We start from the raw sequence: 19,338 nt of genomic DNA, 5'->3' as shown, positions 1-19,338 counted from the left end.
AATTTTTGGAAAACATGTCAACTATGATCCTTTTTGGTTTTTGTTTGTTCTTGGTAATATAAAATTAAACAAAGGCTTCTGTGTGTATATATGTTTGTATGAACAAGGAGAGAATATAGAAAGATACACAAAACTGTAAGTTACCATGGAGCAGATTAATTTTAAAAGCATATACATCTCATTATTTTATATAATGAGCAGGCATTGCTACTATATTTTAAGGTAAATATATATAATTAAATTGTATATGATAAGTAATCATTGCTTCTATATTAAATGTTGGTATATTTAATCACATATAATTTATATGTTAAAATTTAAATGTATACTTAAATTATACTTATTATATATTGCTTAAATTATATTTATTAAATAGATGATAGTCAATATTGTATATTTAATTTTATATATAGAAGAGGTTTCACTTTTCAAATAAAAATTATATGTAGATGTATATAAGTATCTGCATATATCTGCATATATATATTTTAATATATATTATATTGTATATATTACCTTTTATATTGTATATAGTAATCATGAAAGTGAATGTAATAGAATGTTTGTGGCAGCACTATTTTTTTAAAAGAGATTTTATTTATTTATTCATAAGAGACATAGAGAGAGAGGCAGAGACACAGGCAGAAGGAGAAGCAGGCTGCCTTTGGGGAGCCTGATGTGGGACTCTATCCCAGGACCCTGGGATCACGCCCTAAGCCAAAGCCAGGCACTCAACCACTGAGCCACCCAGGTGCCCCAATTGTGGCAGCACTATTTGTAAGAGTCCCAAAATGGAAACAACCCAGATGCCCATCACAGTATAATGGATAAGTAGTTTATGACATGTTTAAACAATGGAAACTGCAGAGGTGGGAATGACCACACAGTATATGGATGACTCTCACAGCGGGATGTATGATTTCATTTACATAATGTGCAAAGCCAGGCAAAACTGATCTGTTCTGTTAATTGGGACAGTGGCTCCTGGGAAGAGGGCTGGGAGTGAGGGCTCCAAAGCCAGTTTGTCTTCTCGTTCTGCAGCTGGTTGCATGGGCTCTTCAGTTTGTGGAAACCCTGTCAGTCATGTGTGAACTTTTCTGTATGTATGTTGAAAAAATATACTCAATACCATTTAAGGCACATTAAAAAAAAAAAAAAAGAAGGCATTTGGGAATGGCTGTCCTTTCCAACAGAAGCCAATTCACAGGGGCCTGCTTCCCTGGTAGAGGATGGATGTGCTGATCTAGCCTCCCCAGTACCTGAGCCTCCCTTCTTCTCATACCACAGATATCGCAGGCACAAGTGAAATGTGGAGTAAGCTGGAAAAGAACATCCTGGACCACCTTAGCTCTGACGTGGAGGAGGACTATGGCAAGGATTATATCCTCCAGCAACGGAATTATCTGAAGTTAATCAATATAAAAACCAACACGGATATATCCCCTGTGCTCCAGGACATCCGACATGCCGTGTCTGCTAAGAGCCCCTTTGCCTTTTATGCACCGGGGGCATTGGCTTATTGTTTGCTCTTCTTTGTTTCCTTTAGTCCTACTGGCATATTTGATTATTTTAGCAAAAAATTGTGTGAAGTTAGAGGGAGTATGCCCAGAGCACTCATTAAGCAGCCCTAACTGAAGAATAAGCCATATGGGCAAATATGTGGGAAATGTTAGTCTTGAAATGAAAGGGAAACTTGAACTTCCCATTAAAGTTGTGGTTTCCTGGGGCGCCTGGGTGGCTCAGTCAGTTGGGTGTCTGCTTTCGGCTCAGGTCATGAGCTCCAGTCCTGGGATTGAGCCTGCAGAGTCAGGCTTCCTCCTCAGTGGGGAGTCTGCTTCTCTCTCTCTCTCTCTGCCCCTCCCCACTGCACGTTATCGCTCTCTTTCAAATAAATGAAAACTTTAAAAAAAGTAGACAAAGCTGTGGCTTCCTACCTTGCGTTCCCTGTGAATTCTGTTGGTTGAATAGGACTTGGTGGTGAGAAGGCTGGTGGGTAGAAATGACCACCGTGAAGGGCATTAATTGAGTGCCTACTCTGCATGGATACATTTCAGATAATTCTCTCATCCAGTTCTCATACGAGAACCAAGGTAGGTATCTCCACCCCTATGTAACAGGTAAAGGAATTAAGGATCAGAGAGGGTAAGTTGTTAGTGCATTGTCACATTGCTGGCAAAGGCAGTTAGAATTGAAATCCAGGTTGGACCTCACTGCCTGCCAGGAGAGGAGGAAGAGGAAGAGACGGTGGGAAAAATGAGGTAGAGAAGGAAAAAGAGGAGGAGGAACTGGGCAGGACCACAGTCAAAGGCATTTTTTTCACTGTGAATTGATAACCTGCTGTACCTACTGTATACAAGGTACTAATTCCTGTATGTAATCAATGCTCTGTGCACCTCCTCTCCTTTCCTCTACCTGGAGCCCTGGAGATAATAGGATGAGATCTCCCAACTCAAGCAGGGCCCCAGAGGCCTTTTGGCAGACCCACAGCACATGAGTTGCTGGTTTGGTGTCCATAGTAGCCATCAATTTTACCTCCATCTGAGCATCCCAGAATAGAAAACCCAGCATCATTACCTGGAGAAGCCAGCCAAAGGGAGCAAGGTCAGATACCAAGAGAGGTGGGGTCAAGTTTACCAGGGGGAGGTAAAAGTGGGGGGAGCTGGTGAACAGAGGGGATGTAAAAGGAATTAGAAAAAATAGCAGTTTGACATGAGGGAAGCAGAGGTCCAGACATCGCAAACCTCTCTTTAGCCCCTTTCCTTCCTAGGTTTGTAGGTTCTTTTTCTATGTTCCAATGTCCTGGAGATTTTAGGGAAATAGATAAACTGACAATGCTCTGCAGTTTCCCCTCAAAAGAAAATAATAAGATGGTGAGAGAAATAGTTATGATAGTATTGATATGATAAAGTTTTAATGGCTAGTCATGCCAACTGCCCAGTAGTTCTCCATTGTTTTTGGAGATAAGAGCTGTCAAGGCCAAAGCTTTCATTTGCATACTTCAGATGTTGAGAGATTAAAGGGTTTGTATAACCAGAATTTGAAGGAGGACTGAAGACTATGTGTTTCACTATAAGCCTGCAGTTCTCAAAGTGATCCCTGGACCACAGCATCAGCATCACCTGAGAACTGATTAGAAATGCAGATTCTCAGGAGCCAATGCAATCATATTTTAGGTTCCCATGGCTCCTGTAACAAATTATGAAAAACTTAGCAGTTTAAAACAAAATGCATTTATTATTTTATAGTTCTGGATGTCAGAATTCTGAAATGGCTCCTATAGGGCTAAAATCAAGTTGTCAGCAAATCTGCATCCCTTCTGGAGGCTCTAGGGGAGAATTCATTTGTTGCTTCTTCCAGCTTCCAAAGGTCTCCTGCATTCCTTTGCTTGTGGCTGCATCTCTCCAACCTCTGCTTCCTTTGTCTCCTCTCTGACTCTGCTTCCCTTTTATAAGGACCCTTGTGATGGCACTGGGCCCACACATAATCCAGAATAATTTCCTTATCTCAAGATCTTTAACTGAATTGCATCTGCAAAGTCCCTTTTGCCATATAAGGTTACATGGCCACAGGTTCCAGGGATTTATGTACCATTATCATTACTAGGGAGTTTTATTCTACTGCACTGAATTGGAAATTCTGGGAGTGGGCCTAGCAACTTGTTTTGTACTGAACCCTCCAGGTGATGCATACCCGTATTTGAGAACCTCTGCTCTAGGCCACAGAGTAAGCAGTCTGGCCACAGAAGGAGGGGGAAAGATCTCTGAGGACAGTGGGGGTGGGAGTGGGCTGGAGACATCAGGTTAAGACCTGAGTGTGGGGCCTGCTTTATGTTCTGATGGAAACTCCATGAGGCTTGGGGCTCCCCAAGCCTGTATTGGTGCTCAATACAGACCCAGAAGAGTCTGAGGATCCTGATCAGAGAAGCTCCTAACTGGTTTCCCCCAGGAGGGCTTCCACATTGCCTTGTGGTTACCTGGGAAGGAAGTATACAACAAGGTGGTCTATTTAGCTAGAGAAAGACTGCTAACCTCTTCCCACCACTCCCATCTTGACTCCCTGGGGTCTGGGTGGGAGTGGGGAGGTCTGGAAAAGACTCCAGGCTCCTGGAGACAATAGGGGAAAGAAGTAAGAATGAAGTATCAGGGTACATGTGGGGCAGGTGGGCATCTGCTGCAGTAGAGGCCACCTGGTGGACAGCCTTAGTCTTGCAGCTGAAGTAAGGATGAGAAATCCAAGGGAGCCGAGTAGAGATGATGCAAATACACCAACCCTTATGAACCCAGATTCTGAGGACAAGAGGAGAAGAGGAGAGAATCTTGTGTGCCACTGCATGTTCATTGGGAAGACCGTGTTTTAAACCAGCAGAGATTGTTACCTGAAAGTATCAATAAGCATTAAAATATATTTCTTTTCTTTCTTTTTTTAAAAGTAGGCTCCATGCCCAATGTGGGGCTTGAAATCATGACCCCAAGATCAAGAGTCACATGCTCTACCCACTGAGCCAGCCAAGTACTCCCAAACATATTTCATTTTAGCACAATATTTATAATTTCTCAGAAAACAAGAGAGACAAGTATTACATATAAAACACCTCCAGGCCCTGCCCATGTCTGCCCAGTATTGGTGTCCCTGGTTTACCTTAAGAAACTGGTAAGAGTTAATGACAGAGGGGAGCCTTCAATATGTCCACAACTTGACAGCATGGTGAACAAACAGGTGATTTAACAACAGGACTCTTGGCAAAAAGTATTTCATCCACCCACTTCTGCTCTTCTGCTCAAGGGCAGGATATAATGTACATGTAATACCTGGTCACACAGCACCATACGCAAATTGCATACAAAATCTCACCCACTGCTCTTTAATTCTTCCTTTTCTATATTTTCTCAATGCTGGAAGCAGGAAAGTGTGTGAACCTTACAACACACCCAGGGCAAGAAGGAGGAAATTGGAAAACATTCAGTGAAAATATGATTTCTTTACTACATGAGGAGCTGATAAGTGCCTACAAATAAACTTTACTGTATTATTAGAATGGAACATTACATTTCATCCGTTTCATTATTGGTGGTAAAGACCATGTTTTGGAATGCTATTCTGGATGGTGCAATTCTGAGGAAGAATAAATCCATACAAACAGCTCTGTGGAGTGGTGGCACTTTCTGCTCCGTGGAAATCCCCAGTCCAGTGAACCACACAGAGTGGTTCACTCAGGGGCTTAGGACAACTGCTCTGGAGGGGCTCAAAATAAAGTACTTCTCTACCCATTTGTTTTGTACCCCAATATTTCCCTCCAGGATCTCAGGTTTGGGGATGACATGGCAGAACTGGATGGGTGTTTCTGAGTCTTGGTTCATTCCCAGCTCAGAATTCACATCAAGAAATAAGAATCACAAGGAAGGGAGATTAGAAACTAATTTGGAGCCTGAATATAGGGAGACCTCAATATGTTTGTTGTCTTAATTTGCATACTCTGCTGCCTGTTTGGTATTCCTTTTTGGGGGATTTTGTCATTCAAGAGACCCTATCTCTCCACCATAGAGGTAGTCATGTGACCTAGGCTGGCCAATCAACTTATATCCTTGGCTCCAGAGATTGGTGCAGGGGTAGACTCCTGACCCAAGAAGAACCAGTCATGGCTCCCAATAGTGGAAGAATTGCTAAGGCAATGGGAAGAAAAGGGTATCCATGTTAACTGAAGCTTTCTAGACCCTACCAAGAGCCCACCAACAATGAAGCCAGTATAGAGAAAAATGGAGCAGAATGATGAAGAAAAACCAAGGTCTAATAACAAAGTTTGAGCCTCTCAATCTAACTACACCTGTAGATCTGCCATTCAGATTGATTTCCAAGTTGGGTGAGCCAATACATTTCCTTTAAACTATTTCAAGTTGGCTTTCTCTCTTTTGCAACAGAATTAATTCCTAACAAATACACTCTCTAGGGAAGAGTTCAGTGAAAAACAAGGAAAATAATGCTTGACAGAGAAAATAGGTGTGGTTACAGTGTTCTAGGGGAGAGAGAAATTGATGAGACTAAGGAAAATGAGACAGAGTGGGTATTCCCATTTAGTGGCCCTCTCCTACAGAAAAGCAATTTTTCTATTAAAATTTCTTTTAAGTTTTTTCTTTTTTAAGATTTTTTTTACACAGTCTGTGAGCATGGTGCCTCTGGAATAAGGTGAAAAGAAAAAATCCTTCCTGAGCCTCATGGTGCAAACCAAATATTTCAGCTGATCACTGGCAGTCCTAAACTGTTGGAATGATGTTTGGCTAGGATAACAGTGTAAGGTACATTGTGTCTAAGTGATAAGACATTCTGTCCTGGTTCATCATAAAACATTTTTACCATATTGCAAAATATAGAGATGACTAAAGTGAGAATCTCAGCTTACCATGGGAAACAGGAAGATTAATAAGCATACAGCAAACTCAAGGCTTTTGTCCTAAATTATTTCACTTTCAGATTATTCCATTCATGCTCAGGATGTTTATGTGATGATTATGTGAAATTAATAAACAAACAAATAAACTTTTTAAAAAGACAGAACGCAGATTCTGTTGCTTGCAACCAGATGTTGCCCAGTGACCCTGCAAATTTTACCTGTTTAGCTCTATTTTCTGTGCTTCTTCCTATTTTCATACTAGGTAATGATCCACTGATGTGTATAATATAACCATTCTCTTTGGCATTGTCCTCTGTTTTCTCTCCTGACTATTCAAAATGAATTCCATAGAAAGTAGGTCCTAACTTGAAACACAGTATATTTTGTTCTGGGTACAATTTCTAGGTAAGACATGTTTGCACAAAAAAATTTCATTGATAAACACAAAATTCACACTTTCATCTTGAATACCCATGGTAAATAGCAAAAACAGTTCTGGAAAATCATCAGAGGTCTATTGGTCTAATGACCAATACATGTCATTGCTATTGTAACGTTGGATTTTTTTTTAAAGATTCATTTATTCATGATAGAGAGAGAGAGAGAGAGGCAGAGACACAGGAGGAGGGAGAAGCAGGCTCCATGTCGGGAGCCGGACGCGGGACTTGATCCCAGGACTCCAGGATTGTGCCCTGGGCCAAAGGCAGGCACTAAACCACTGAGCCACCCAGGGATCCCCTAACGTTGGATTTTTTTGGGGGGCAGGGGGCAGATGTTGCCCAGTATGTAATTACCTTCCTATTGGAAGCCATTCCCCATATGTGAGATGTTGGTGGAAAGCAATGCTTTCCTCCAACTACAGAAGCCGGAAGATCTAAATCCTACCTCTGCCCACTTCTCAGCCTCTAGGATTTGGGTATAATGAACATATGTTATGAGCTTCCTAGGACATGGACTGTTAATTGAGGCATGTGAAGAGTGATGGTGACTGTCTCCTACAATGATAGTTGTGTTTCCTGTTGCTTAGCCTTTTGGAGACATTTGGTCCTGTTAATCAATTTTTCAAGCCTGGTCCTCCAACCTTCCCTTGATTATGTGAAATTAATAAACAAACAAATAAACTTTTTAAAAAGACAGAACTCAGATTCTGTTGCTTGCAACCATAAGCATTCTAATTTACATCCTCTTCTGTGTCCTCCTCATTACCGCAGTGTTTTCAAAGACCCACTCTCAATACACAGCTCCACATCTTCACGGGTCCTCAAGGCGAATGGCACCAAAAAGGATATGCACCCTTTACAGAAGGATGGCACGAGTGTTTTCCCTGTACACTATGCTTAGTCCTCTCCACCTCTCCTGCTCTGTCTAGGGCTCTCTCGCACTTGCACAATGGCAGTAGGATGGGGCTTTAGGCAGGTTCTGGATTTCCATCTCTTCTTTTTGGTTTCTACTGAGAAACATCTTTTAGAATCCCCAGATAGAAGGCTTTGGGCTGTGATGTAAGGGGCCAGGTTGGGAGAGATGAAAGGAAGAGAATTTCGGAGGGATCCCTTTTCCAGAGAGGCTTTTACAAAGAGCTCGTGGCTTTACTAGTCTTTCTTTGCTTTAAGATCAAAGGACCACTTTCTCCTCCCCCTGCACAGTGATTTGTTTTTGTTTCATGTTTGGAATACTGGTTAATATTGCTTCAAACATGTCACATTCTTGGTGCCTGAGTGGCCAGGTGGTATGCTGTGGGCATTTTGGAGTTGCACAGGGTTATGAGTGGTATGTGTCCCCTCAAAATTCCTATGTTGAAATACTAATCCCCAGTATGATAGTATTAGGTAGAGTTTTGGGATGTAATTAGGTTATCAGGGTGGAGCCCTTGTGATGGTATTTGTACCTTTATAGGAAGAGAAAGGAGAGAACTTGCTTTTCTCTCTCATCATGTAAAGATACAAGAAGATAGCCATCTGCAAACCAGGAAGCAGACTTTCTCTAGTCATAGGATCTGCCAGCACCTTGCTGTTGGTCTTCTTAGCCTTCAGAACTATGAGAAATAAATGTTTGCCATTTAAGTCACTCAGCATCTGGTGTTTGTTATAGCAGCCCAAAACTGACTAAAACACACTCTTGCGTTCAAAACTTTTTTTTTTAAGATTTTTTTTAAGATTTTATTTATTTATTCATGAGAGACAGAGAGAGAGAGAGAGAGAGAGAGAGAGAGAGAGGCAGAGACACAGGCAGAGGGAGAAGCAGGCTTCATGCAGGGAGCCCGACGTGGGACTCCATCCTGGGTCTCCAGGATCAGACCCTGGGCTGAAGGTGGCACTAAACCACTGAGCCATCTGGGCTGCCCCTTGGGTTCAAATCTTGAGTCTGCTGTTCAATAGCTGAATGACCTTACACAAGCTGTTTAACTTCTCTGCATCTTGTTTTTTTTTTTTTCTTTTTACTCCAAATATAGGGGCAGTGGTAAGGTTAATCTCATGCAGTTGTTGTGATGATTAAACCGGATAATTATGCAAAGGATTTAGCCAGTGCCTGGCATTTCACATGGGCACAGATGAACAGTAACAGAAGTAAACAGTAACAGAAGTTGTTTAGTTCTCCTTTCCATGGGAGTGCATTTGCCATGGACATAAGTCACATTGGTGTGTCCTTTCCAGGTGGAGGTCAGGAGAGGGGCAGGCCAGTATGGCTCCATGTTTTAATACCCAGGACTTTAGGAACATTCTGATCCAAATGGGGACTTTCAATGTCAATTGACTAATGCTCCTCCCCCCACAAGGGCATGAGGGAATCTTAATGGACAATGATAAGAATCCCTATTGTCTTCTCTTTTTTTTTAAGCTAACAATCATTTATGACTTGCTATGTGCCAGGAACCAATTAAATCCTTACAGTAACCCTGTGACATATGTACTATTATCATTTTATTTATTTATTTATTTATTTATTTATTTATTTATTTATTTATTAAATTATTATTTATTTATTAAAATATTTATTTATTCATGAAAGACACACAGAGAGAGGCAGAGACATAGGCAGAGGAAGAAGCAGTCTCCCCACAGGTAGCCTGATGTGAGCCTCAATCCCAGGACCACAGGATCATGCCCTGAGCGTGAGGAGATGAAGTACTCCTCATCTCCATTTTTTAGATACGAAACTAGGCTTACAAGGTGAACTTGCTTAAAGTAACACATCAAAGCTATTATGTAGTAAGACTGAGTTTTGTTTTGTTTTTAAATTGTGGTAAAATATACACAATATCGGGGTACTTGGGTGGCTCAGTCTGTTGAGCGTCTGACTCTTGGCTTCAGCTCAGGTTATGATCTCAGGGTCATGAGATCAAGCCCTGAGTCAGGGTCCACACTTAGTGGAGAATCTGCTTGAGATTCTTTTCCTCTCCCTCTCCCTCCATCCCCCTCCAATCCCTCTCTCTCTCAAACAGATAAATAAAATCTTAAAAAAAATATATATATATATAATATAAAACATCATTTTAACCATTTTTAAGTATACAATTTAGTGATATTCAGTAACATTCACAATGTGGTGCAACCAACACCTCCATCCATTTCCAGACTTTTTCATCATCCCAAGGATTGAGCTTCTTTTTTTTTTATTTTTTTTATTTTTTTTTTATTTTTATTTTTTATTTTTTTTTAAGGATTGAGCTTCTTAAGCCGAATTTGTCCAACTTCTAATTTGTGAAACGAACCATCACACAGTGGTTGAGAACATAAATTCCTTTGAGGTTCAAATCTCAGTTCTGTCACCGATGAGCTCTGAGATCTTAGAGAAGATACTTGATTTTTCTAGTGCCTCCATACTTTGATATGTACATGGAGAGGGTTGTTATCAATGGTACTTATCTCATAGAGTGGTTATAGTATTAAGTAAGTAATTTAATCCGTATTAAGTACTTAGAATCTCCCTGGGAAATAGTAGGCACACAATAAATATTAGTTATTATTACTCCATACTGCTACCCATACTAATTATAGGGTGCTATGATAATGAAGGTGGGGAGCTAGAATATGCACATTGTGTGAAGGAATGAAAGATGATGCCGTGCAAAGCGGGCTTGGGCTTGAGGTAATATATTGCTTCCTAACTTAATGTTGATGGGGTTTCGCTAGGCCACTAAAATCTCTGCTGTTGAAAGGCAGTAAGATCTCTACCCCTAGATAACTAGGTAGCCCGAGCAGGACACTGATAATGCATATGTTCATCTCTACCTGGAAAGTGGGCTCCCCTGCAGACAGAGAATCTAGGATGATCTGGAGAATGCAAGCCTATATAGGTAACTTCCTCAAATCCCTCTCCTCCTCTGGACTCCAGGCCAGAAATATAGGACTCACAACTTCCATGCCACCCCTGTCCTCCTTCTACAGCAAGGAATAATTTTCAGAAGATGTTAAAAATCTCATACAAATACCCAATGAACACACATCAGAGTTTTATTTAACTCAATGAGAGGGCCAGTGGAGAACCAGAGAATCAGCAAAACCTCTGGCTTAGCCACAAAGAAAGACTTAAATAAATACCATCTCTCATTGAAGGAAAGTGAGAGGGCAAAGAAAATTTGAGGTCAACGGGAGCTAATTTTTCCCCCATCCTAGACAGAAGTTCACTTGTCCTTCCTAAGTTGTGATTTCATAGATAAGCTCCAAGGCTTCAGGGCTTTTTATCTCATGTTGATGGGTTGTTTTGGCTGCATTGAGGATAAAGTTGCATGCGAAATGTGTGAAGAACTTGGAAAGGGATGGGGAATTAGTTTTTAGTTATGATGGGTTCTGCTAGTGGACTTACAGAGATGTATGGTCCATCCATCTAGTAAGCGGATCTATTGTAATCAAGAGAAATGGAAAGATTAGGACCAGGAGGAGAAATAATCATCCAGTGTTACCTATGGTATGTCAAGCTTCATTGAAGCCCATTGGAAGCTGTCAGAAAGTGTCTCTCCCAGTAGGATCATGAGACCTTCTCATATTACTGTGTAATGAGTTTCCTAAGTGAGCTATAGCAGATCCTATGTTGCTCTTCTAATAAAAACATGTCCATCTTTATTAAGAGAGAAGACTTAAGCAGTGTGTCCATGTCCTTTGTTCTTTCTTATAATTATGCAGTGTTTAAATTGTCAAAATTTCCTTCTTAAAAATTTACTTGACATAAATGCTATGCAGCATTGGGGGAAAAGATGGTTCACCCATGTTTCAAACAAGGCCAAAAGGACACTAATTCAGTGTCGTTTTGGTATTTTATTTCTGTCCTGAGTGAAATAATAACAGGGACAGAAGATTTTACCTCTAAAGACAGCTATGAATGGACAATTGAAGAAAAACACACGGAGGCAGAAACCAGAATCTGAGAAGGTAATACCTGGCGTCATGATTTGTATGCAGTAAAGGAAAAGGGGAAGATGTGGCTCATCTTTCTGTCTTGGTGTCCTGTGATTTCTGCATTGTTAACCAATAATGAAATTCCTGCCTTATTGAAGTATGGGAGACAACTCCACCTCTAGATTCTGAAGCAACAACACTGGGTGAACAGCTGTGGGAGGTAAGAGTGGGTCCAGAATAATGAAGACAGCCCTTGTCTTCCCAGAACTCACTGTGTGGTAGACAGGAATATATCAAGACTTTCCTTGGACTTCTTTGTCAGTGTCCACAAAGACACTGAAAATGAGAGAGCATTGGTATGAGAAACAACCTATGATTGAAGGCAAGAAGATTAAAAAAAAATCCTTAAAAAAAAATCCTTGCACATACTAATCAAAAGTAACTTGGTGTAGCTATACTAATATCAGACAAAGTAAGGTCTAAGGGAAGAAGCATTTCATACATTATCTATTTCACACACTCCAATTGGAGCCCAAAGATTTCTGCTCTGTGACTCCTGGCTGCTCTGCCTTCTCTGATCTGCCCAGTCGACTTTATCTACCCAACCCACACTGTTAGCAGGAGGGGGTCCTGATTCAATATCAAACCCTACCTTTTCTCTTTCATCGCTCATCCATGGCATTAGCAGTTCCTTCTCCCACTCAAGTTTTTCCTGAGCTCCTACCTTGTGTCAGGCATGGTACTAGGCACTGGGGGACATATCAATTGGATTATCAGGGGAAACAAGTCAGATAGATTCCTGCTGTCCTGGGAAATGACAGTATGATGGGGAAGACACACATGCGGCAACTCAACAAATGGTTGTTTGATGGGAATGTGTGATCAGTACTATTAAGTGTGAGTACCTAGGGAGCTCCAAACACCAATAGCAAAAGATTCTTGATTTTAGCTGTTTGGTACCAGGGCTCCATCCACTACGCCAACCATCAGTGACTCTTCTGAAAAGAAGCCCACAAAGAATAACGCCTTGACAGTGGGCCCCAGGAAGTGTAAGAAGGTAATAGCTCTCCCCTGACATTGTAGGCTGCTAAAGTCTTCTCTAACTCAGATGTCTGCTGCTCCTAGAGTCTTGAGAAGTGACAAGTCCCCATCTGGCAGCTGTTGGGGACAAATGATGCTGCTGAGCTTGATCTTAAAGTCGGCCCCAATGTTGGGGCTCAGTACCCAGGTTTACAAGCCCTGGACCACAGGGAGGAGCCTGTGTTTTGGTCTGAGGTGACAAGTTACAGAATCCGTTTCATCCGGGAATTGGTTTTGAAACACCAAGACACAAACCAGTTGGCAAAGGACCAACAAGGGGTGAGTGGATGATGGAACTTGGGCACAAGAGCTGTGACTGATTTTACACTGTTGCTGCAGGTGGGATAAAAGGCCTCAATGAAAACTGGCTCATGCTTTTAGGCTGCCTTCCTTCAGACCTACTCAGAGAAGCCTGTAAAACTTTGCCACTGCCTTCTAGGACCTTAGGACTCTGAATCCAGCCAAAGCTAATGTCCCTTCCTGTCTTCCCCAGGCTAAGTTTCAGGATGGATACTAGCTTCTATCAAAAGGGGCCTTTTACAAATTAGTAAACAATTTAACATTGTCTGCCAGATAAACAGTCCCAAGGATTCATAGCTTGGTAAGGGGTCTGAAGGCTGATTATCACACCAGTCTTACTGTCTCAGCAAGGTATGGTGTGAAATGCACAAGCTGCATAAGCATGCATGTCAGCCTTGCCCAGCTTTATAGCCTCCAAGGATAGTTTCCATCATCCCTTCCTTGGATTGCATCTTGGAATGCCCCAGGTAGTGTCAGACTCAAGAGGATGAGCAAGTAGCAACTGGAGAAGAAAAATGTAGCAATCAGCTTTGACTCTACCTCCCTGCATGGTCTTCTGCTCAGGGGGCAGCAAAAATGATTTTTGGATCCTGAACAGCAATTTATCAGGTAAGGAATAACCACATAGACTCTGAGAAGACTACCACCAGAAGGCAGGGCAAGCAAGTCTAGTTTCTAAAGCCCAAACTAACAACCAGGAGTGGCTGCTCTTACCTCTTGCCTTGCCATCCTCAATGGCTTGCATTAGGCAGCCTAGCAGGCATTTCTAGTGAAAGAGAATGAGGTCACTGGGATTGGGTAGACAAGGAGAGAATGGGTGGAGCAAGATGCTGGAAGCATGTAGAAGGAAGGGGCTCAACAAGGATAGAAGAGTGAGTGTGAGAGATGGGGGAAGGTCGTAGAGCAGGGAGATGAGGAATCTTGGCTGGATAACACTTTACCTTTTCTAAGTTGTTAGTAATCAGAATGCTAAAGGTGCCAAGTTTAGAGTGGTTTTGGAAGACATTTGGGCTGAGAACAAATGTTGAAGAGAAATTAGATGTAATCATTTCTAACAGAGCTTTTAGAAATTGAGGTTTTATGTATGATAAACACACACACACCCCTCAAGTATACGGTTCAATGAATTTTGAGAAATGAATGCACCTGTTTAGCCCACACTGGTGAGAGTAGGAATCAAGATTCACTTTTGTCCCTGTCCTATACCATTTGTTGGAGACTTTACCTTCTCCACTGAATTGCTGTTATTATCTATATAAAAAAGTTACTGGCCATAATAATTGGATAATATGGATCTATTCCTGGACTCTCTTCTATTCCATTGATCTGCTTGTCTATCCTATGCAATTGCCATACAGTTTTTATTTTTCTCTTCTTTAGTCTTTTATTGGATAAAATTTTTTTGACCTCTTCTTTTATTTTTTAAAAAGATTATTTATTCATGAGACACAGAGAGAGAGCGAAGCAGAGACACAGGCAGAGGGAGAAGCAGGCTCCATGCAGGAAGCCTGACGTGGGACTCCATCCTGGGTCTCCAGGATCAGGCCCTGGGGCTGAACGAAGCGCATTAAGGCCGGATAACACTTGTTTAAATGCTGGGCTTAGAGATACGATCTTTTTTTTTTTTTCCAGAGATACTATCTTAATTTGAGTTCCCTAGAAGCAGACCCTTGGATGTGGATTCAAGTGCAGGCAGTTTACTTTGGAGATGCAGGAAACTCCTGTAGGGGAGTGATGAGAAAGGAAACAGAGAAAGGAAACAGCCAATTAGGTGATCAAACACATCGGTGAAGGCAACTGCTGGGGAGATTCTCCAAAATGGTGTTAAACCCATACCTCCAGATGGCCCCTCCTTAGTGGTGGTGGGGTGTTTTGATACCAACTCTGATCAGGGCTGGATTGAGGCTGCTCCCAGGAGCCGCAAAATCTCTGGCACTCCCAGTGTGCTGTGCCCAGGCAGAACACGGGAGAGCATTTTCCCATAACCTCAGTAAAGTCCCACAGAGAAGTGGATTCAGTTGGCTGGAGATGTAAAGAAAATGGGTAGGGCCGGAGTGTCTGCTCCAGCACAGACACTGCTTACACCACTCATACCTGCTTGCACTCCACATTAATTCTCTCCATCCTGTCAGTGCTTCTTCAAGGTGGTGGCAAGTCACCATGTGAAAAATAAAAGCTTACAGTCGGAGGATGAGTGAGACAAATCACAGTCCTTGCTGCATTATTTCCCTCCTCTACCACTATTCTAGAGTCCTTGGTCACTTGGCAGAGCTTCTAGAGGTCTCAGTTGCTTTTCCAGTGAGGCAACTCAGAGCTTCCTCTCTGAAAACTGCAAACCTTTGGTTACCAGGCCCTTGCGAGGTAATGGTGCACACAACTCCCATTTGTTGTTTTCCCTGAACATGGGGTCACCAAGATGAGACCTGGTGAGTTCCTGAGTACCATACATCCCTTACAGTGTCTCCATTCTGCAACAGCAACCTGTGAAACAGTCCATGAAAATTACTCCTGCTGATAGAGGGAGTCTTTCCTTTGCCTGCTGGCCTCCTGCTGAACTTACCCTTCTCGTCGTGACATGAGCCGACGTGCCCACACGATGAAGTGAGGAGAGGCACTGGAGCATAGCACTGGGCTCCTATTGACCTTCTGACCATATGTCAAGAGGATCATCTGCTTCTGGACTGCCACTTACTACAGGTAACTGAAGTGGGGCGAGCTCCTGTACCTCTGACGAAAGAGGATTCATCTTAGTGATTGACCAGAGTGTTGAAACAAAGGAGAGCTGTACAGTCAAGAGTTGGTCCCAAACTTTTAAACTCTTCAGCTTGAAGCTAATTTCTTCCTAGGACCCTTATTGGGGAAGTTCAGTGAAGAAGGAACTTTCCATTTTTCCTCCTCCCTTCCTTTCTTAGGAAGGAGAACGTTTATTCCTTCACCAAGGAAATGAAGAGTTGAGTTTATATTAGAATTTTTATACTCAGAGTTGATTTAAAATGAATTGGGAGTTTGGGGAATAAGATCACACTAATTCTTATTTATTTTTTATTTTTAGGTAATTGCCACAACCTTGAGATCAAGAGTTGCATTCTCCATCAGCTGAGCCAGCCAGGTGCCCCTAATTCTAACACTTTGAAGTATTAAAGCCAATAAGCTTCTGGTGTGCATAATTCATATTCATAAGTAAGCTTTTCTTAGCTTCCTAATTTTTACTTCTTCCCACCTTTGAAATCATTGGTATCTACTTAGTGACCTTGTTTTTTTTGTGATCTCTGCATCCATGTGAAGCAAGCTCAGGAAGACTTCAGGCATTTCTTTGTTCTGCTCTTCTGCTCTCCTGCTCTCAGGTATAAAATTTGGAAATACTTCTCATTTGAAAATTGGTGTCAATTCCTGAGTTTTGGAGGCTGTTTTGAAGCCCTCTGCTATCACACAACTATCTCTGCCTCAACATGAAGATAAATGTTCCAGCCTTCCTTTTTCCATTGAGGCTTCTGATCCAGTGGGACTTGCTGGATTCCTGCTGGAGGAGTTCAGGTGCTCCTATCACTTTTGGTAGAGACAATAGTAGCAACCTTAGAATTGCACACTTGGCCACTTGGCCTGTAATTTCTAAAAATCCAGATGTCAACTTTTCAGAATCAAGGGGATCCAGACCATAATCTGTTGAGCAATTCTTCTGAAGGTGGCTACAATGTTATCACAGTCCTATGGAGGGATGGGCCAGCTAGCAACCTAACATTCTGGCATTATTTTCTTCCCTTGAAATTTCTCTCCAGCAATATCTACATTGTCATTTATCCCATATGACGGATTTCTCTTGGTTAATTCAGAGAAACTTTTTTTCCTCCTTCCCAATCTTGCCATCCAACTTACAAGGGCAGGATGGGGGGTGGCAGAGGGAATTATAGGTATTTAAAAAAAGCTTCTCAAATGTAGTGGCAGCCAGAGAAATGCAAATAAACGCCGAGATGCCATACTTGTGCGTAAGACTGGCAAATGTTCTAAAGTTGGTATTTCAGTTCCATATTGCTACTAGACAAACTACAACCAAACTTAGTGGCAGTGCCCTTAAGATTCTGGAAATCTCTCTTTTAATAAAGTCTAAGAGACACACTCTCCTGATGTCTTCTGACATATCAAAGTCAAAAAAGAATTTTAGAGCTGTACCCGACCTGGACAGCTTACTTCAAAATTTATCCTGAGACCGAATTTTACTGACAACACTCCACATTTGATCTCTGTAGTTCTTATTTTGACAACCCTTTGCTTGCTAGGAAAGGCTAGCCTGGCTCTCAACATCCTCCAAACTGTGCTACATAACTCAACAGTTCTTTCTGTCATTTATGTCTGTCTTGTATTTTATCAGAGGCAGCTATTTGTCCCTTTTAACGCTCTGCCTGCCAATTTCCCCAGCCAGATCTTACAGATGTGGCGGGTCCTGGAGTTCATTTCTGGGAAGAACCAGCCTCAGATGCTTTTGCATCTTACATCTGACAGAAATGAGTAGAATTTGGTACCTGGATTAAATAAGAAGGGAGCAAGTGGTTCATCACAAACTATAGGTTTTATATTTAAGACCTCCTGGGGGAAAACAGTGTATTCTACTTTATTATTCTTGGGGCTTGAAGATTTTGAGTTTGTGAATATATGCCTGCAGACAGAATGATCTTGCAAAATCTCTGAGGAGTCCAATAGGTGTTACATAGATTCTCAGAGGAGTCACTAAATATGTTCATGCGAGGTTGGGTAAATAGAAAATTTTCATTCCAGTTATCTATGAAACACCTATTTTTTAATAAATCCTTACATGGGGTGGGGGTGGGGTGGATCCCTGGGTGGTTCAGTGGTTTAGTGCCTGCCTTCGGCCCAGGGCATGATCCTGGAGTCCCAGGATCGAGTCCCAGGATCAAGTCCCGCATTGGGCTCCCTGAATGGAGCCTGCTTCTCTCTCTGCCTGTGTCTCTGCCTCTCTCTGTGTGTCTCTCATGAATAAATAAATAAAAATCTTAAAAAAAAAAAAAAAATCCTTGCATGAGGAGTGTGGGGTTAGAACCAGAGTGGGACATAGTCCCTGCTTTCAAATTGGGTAATATTTTATAGAGTGATCTCAATGAGTGATTACATAGAGTTATACTCCACATGAGCACTCATTAAATAATTTTTTTCTTGCTACCATATTCATATGTACATTCTTTAATACTGGGTCACTAATATTGAGAATACCCTATCTACAAAATTAATCTTTTGTGTTGAACACTGATGTGAACCTAACTTATATCATCTATAAAAAGCAAAATTAAAAACATGGGAATAAATTGTCATTATACAATACAGATACTATGTGTAAGTAGTACAGTAGAATTCTGAAAGATTTGGGAAAAAAGTATGGTCTTATTTTGGAGCCAGGCTATATTTTCTGCCTGTTTCCCAATGCTATTCTTTTGCTTTCCCCTACAGGGTGACATGAGAGCAAGCATGGGCTTTGAGGTTAGTAGAGCTACATTTGAATCCTGGATCTAGTACTTAAAAGCTGTGTGGCACTGAGTGAGTTACTGAATGTCTCTGTAGCTGTTTCTTCATGGGTAAAGCAGAGCTGCTACTTTATAACCCCTGCCCATAATTCAGTGCCTGGCCAAATGTAAGAACTCAGTGTTTGTTAAACAAATGAATGTCAGAACTACTGCTGGCACATGGCTGACATTTAAGGGCAGGTTCCTTCCACAGGGCTGTCACAGTGGTTATTCATTCGCAGAGTATTGCTTTATTTTCCTTCGGGCAACATTATGGTCCAACCACTGTCAGTGCCCTTCTAGATTAAGTACCTGATAGGATCTCCAGTGGTCAAGTATAGGTTTGTGCTTCCCTCCTGATGCAGTTCAGGTTTTCTGATATCACTGCATCCAGAATCTGGATACCATGGAATACAGGTCTGTGGGCTCAACTGCAGACTTGTTCCTATGTTATTCTCCATTTTTGACTTGTGGTATCGCCATGAGGTTAAATGAGAATCTGAGGTAGGAGTGGAGAGGTGGGAGGTTTGAGGACAGGATCCATCTAACATGGATGTTATATTTGAGGAGAAGATCCACAATGATCAGGGCAGAGGTCAGACACAGGGATGTGGGTGTGAGAGACTGCTGTGAGTGAGAGAGAAGTCACGTGAAATCATAGTCTGCCAATATTTGTTGGATTATCCTCTTTATTACCTGAATGGTCTTGTTTGATCCTGCTGAAATTCTG

The 19,338-nt window shown here is 41.7% G+C and overlaps 1 protein-coding gene across 4 annotated transcripts in view; it reads left to right on the top strand.

Moving 5' to 3' along the window:
• Nucleotides 1–1,939, top strand: part of HSD17B2 (hydroxysteroid 17-beta dehydrogenase 2) — an 80,946-nt gene extending 79,007 nt beyond the window's left edge. The window contains exon 4 of one of the 4 annotated variants that reach the window (XM_041769834.1): nt 1,288–1,939. In XM_041769834.1, the coding sequence (XP_041625768.1) occupies nt 1,288–1,631 (344 nt within the window). In that variant the 3' untranslated portion in view covers nt 1,632–1,939. The remainder of the gene's footprint in view (nt 1–1,287) is intronic. The other 3 variants (XM_041769835.1, XM_041769833.1, XM_041769832.1) reach the window with 3 other exon arrangements.
• The last annotated feature ends 17,399 nt before the right edge of the window (nt 1,940–19,338 follow it).

Source organism: Vulpes lagopus, chromosome 10 (genome assembly GCF_018345385.1).
Source record: "Vulpes lagopus strain Blue_001 chromosome 10, ASM1834538v1, whole genome shotgun sequence".
NCBI lineage: Eukaryota > Metazoa > Chordata > Mammalia > Carnivora > Canidae > Vulpes > Vulpes lagopus.
Note: the sequence above shows the minus strand (reverse complement) of the source record. Positions and strands in the feature narration are given on the sequence as shown.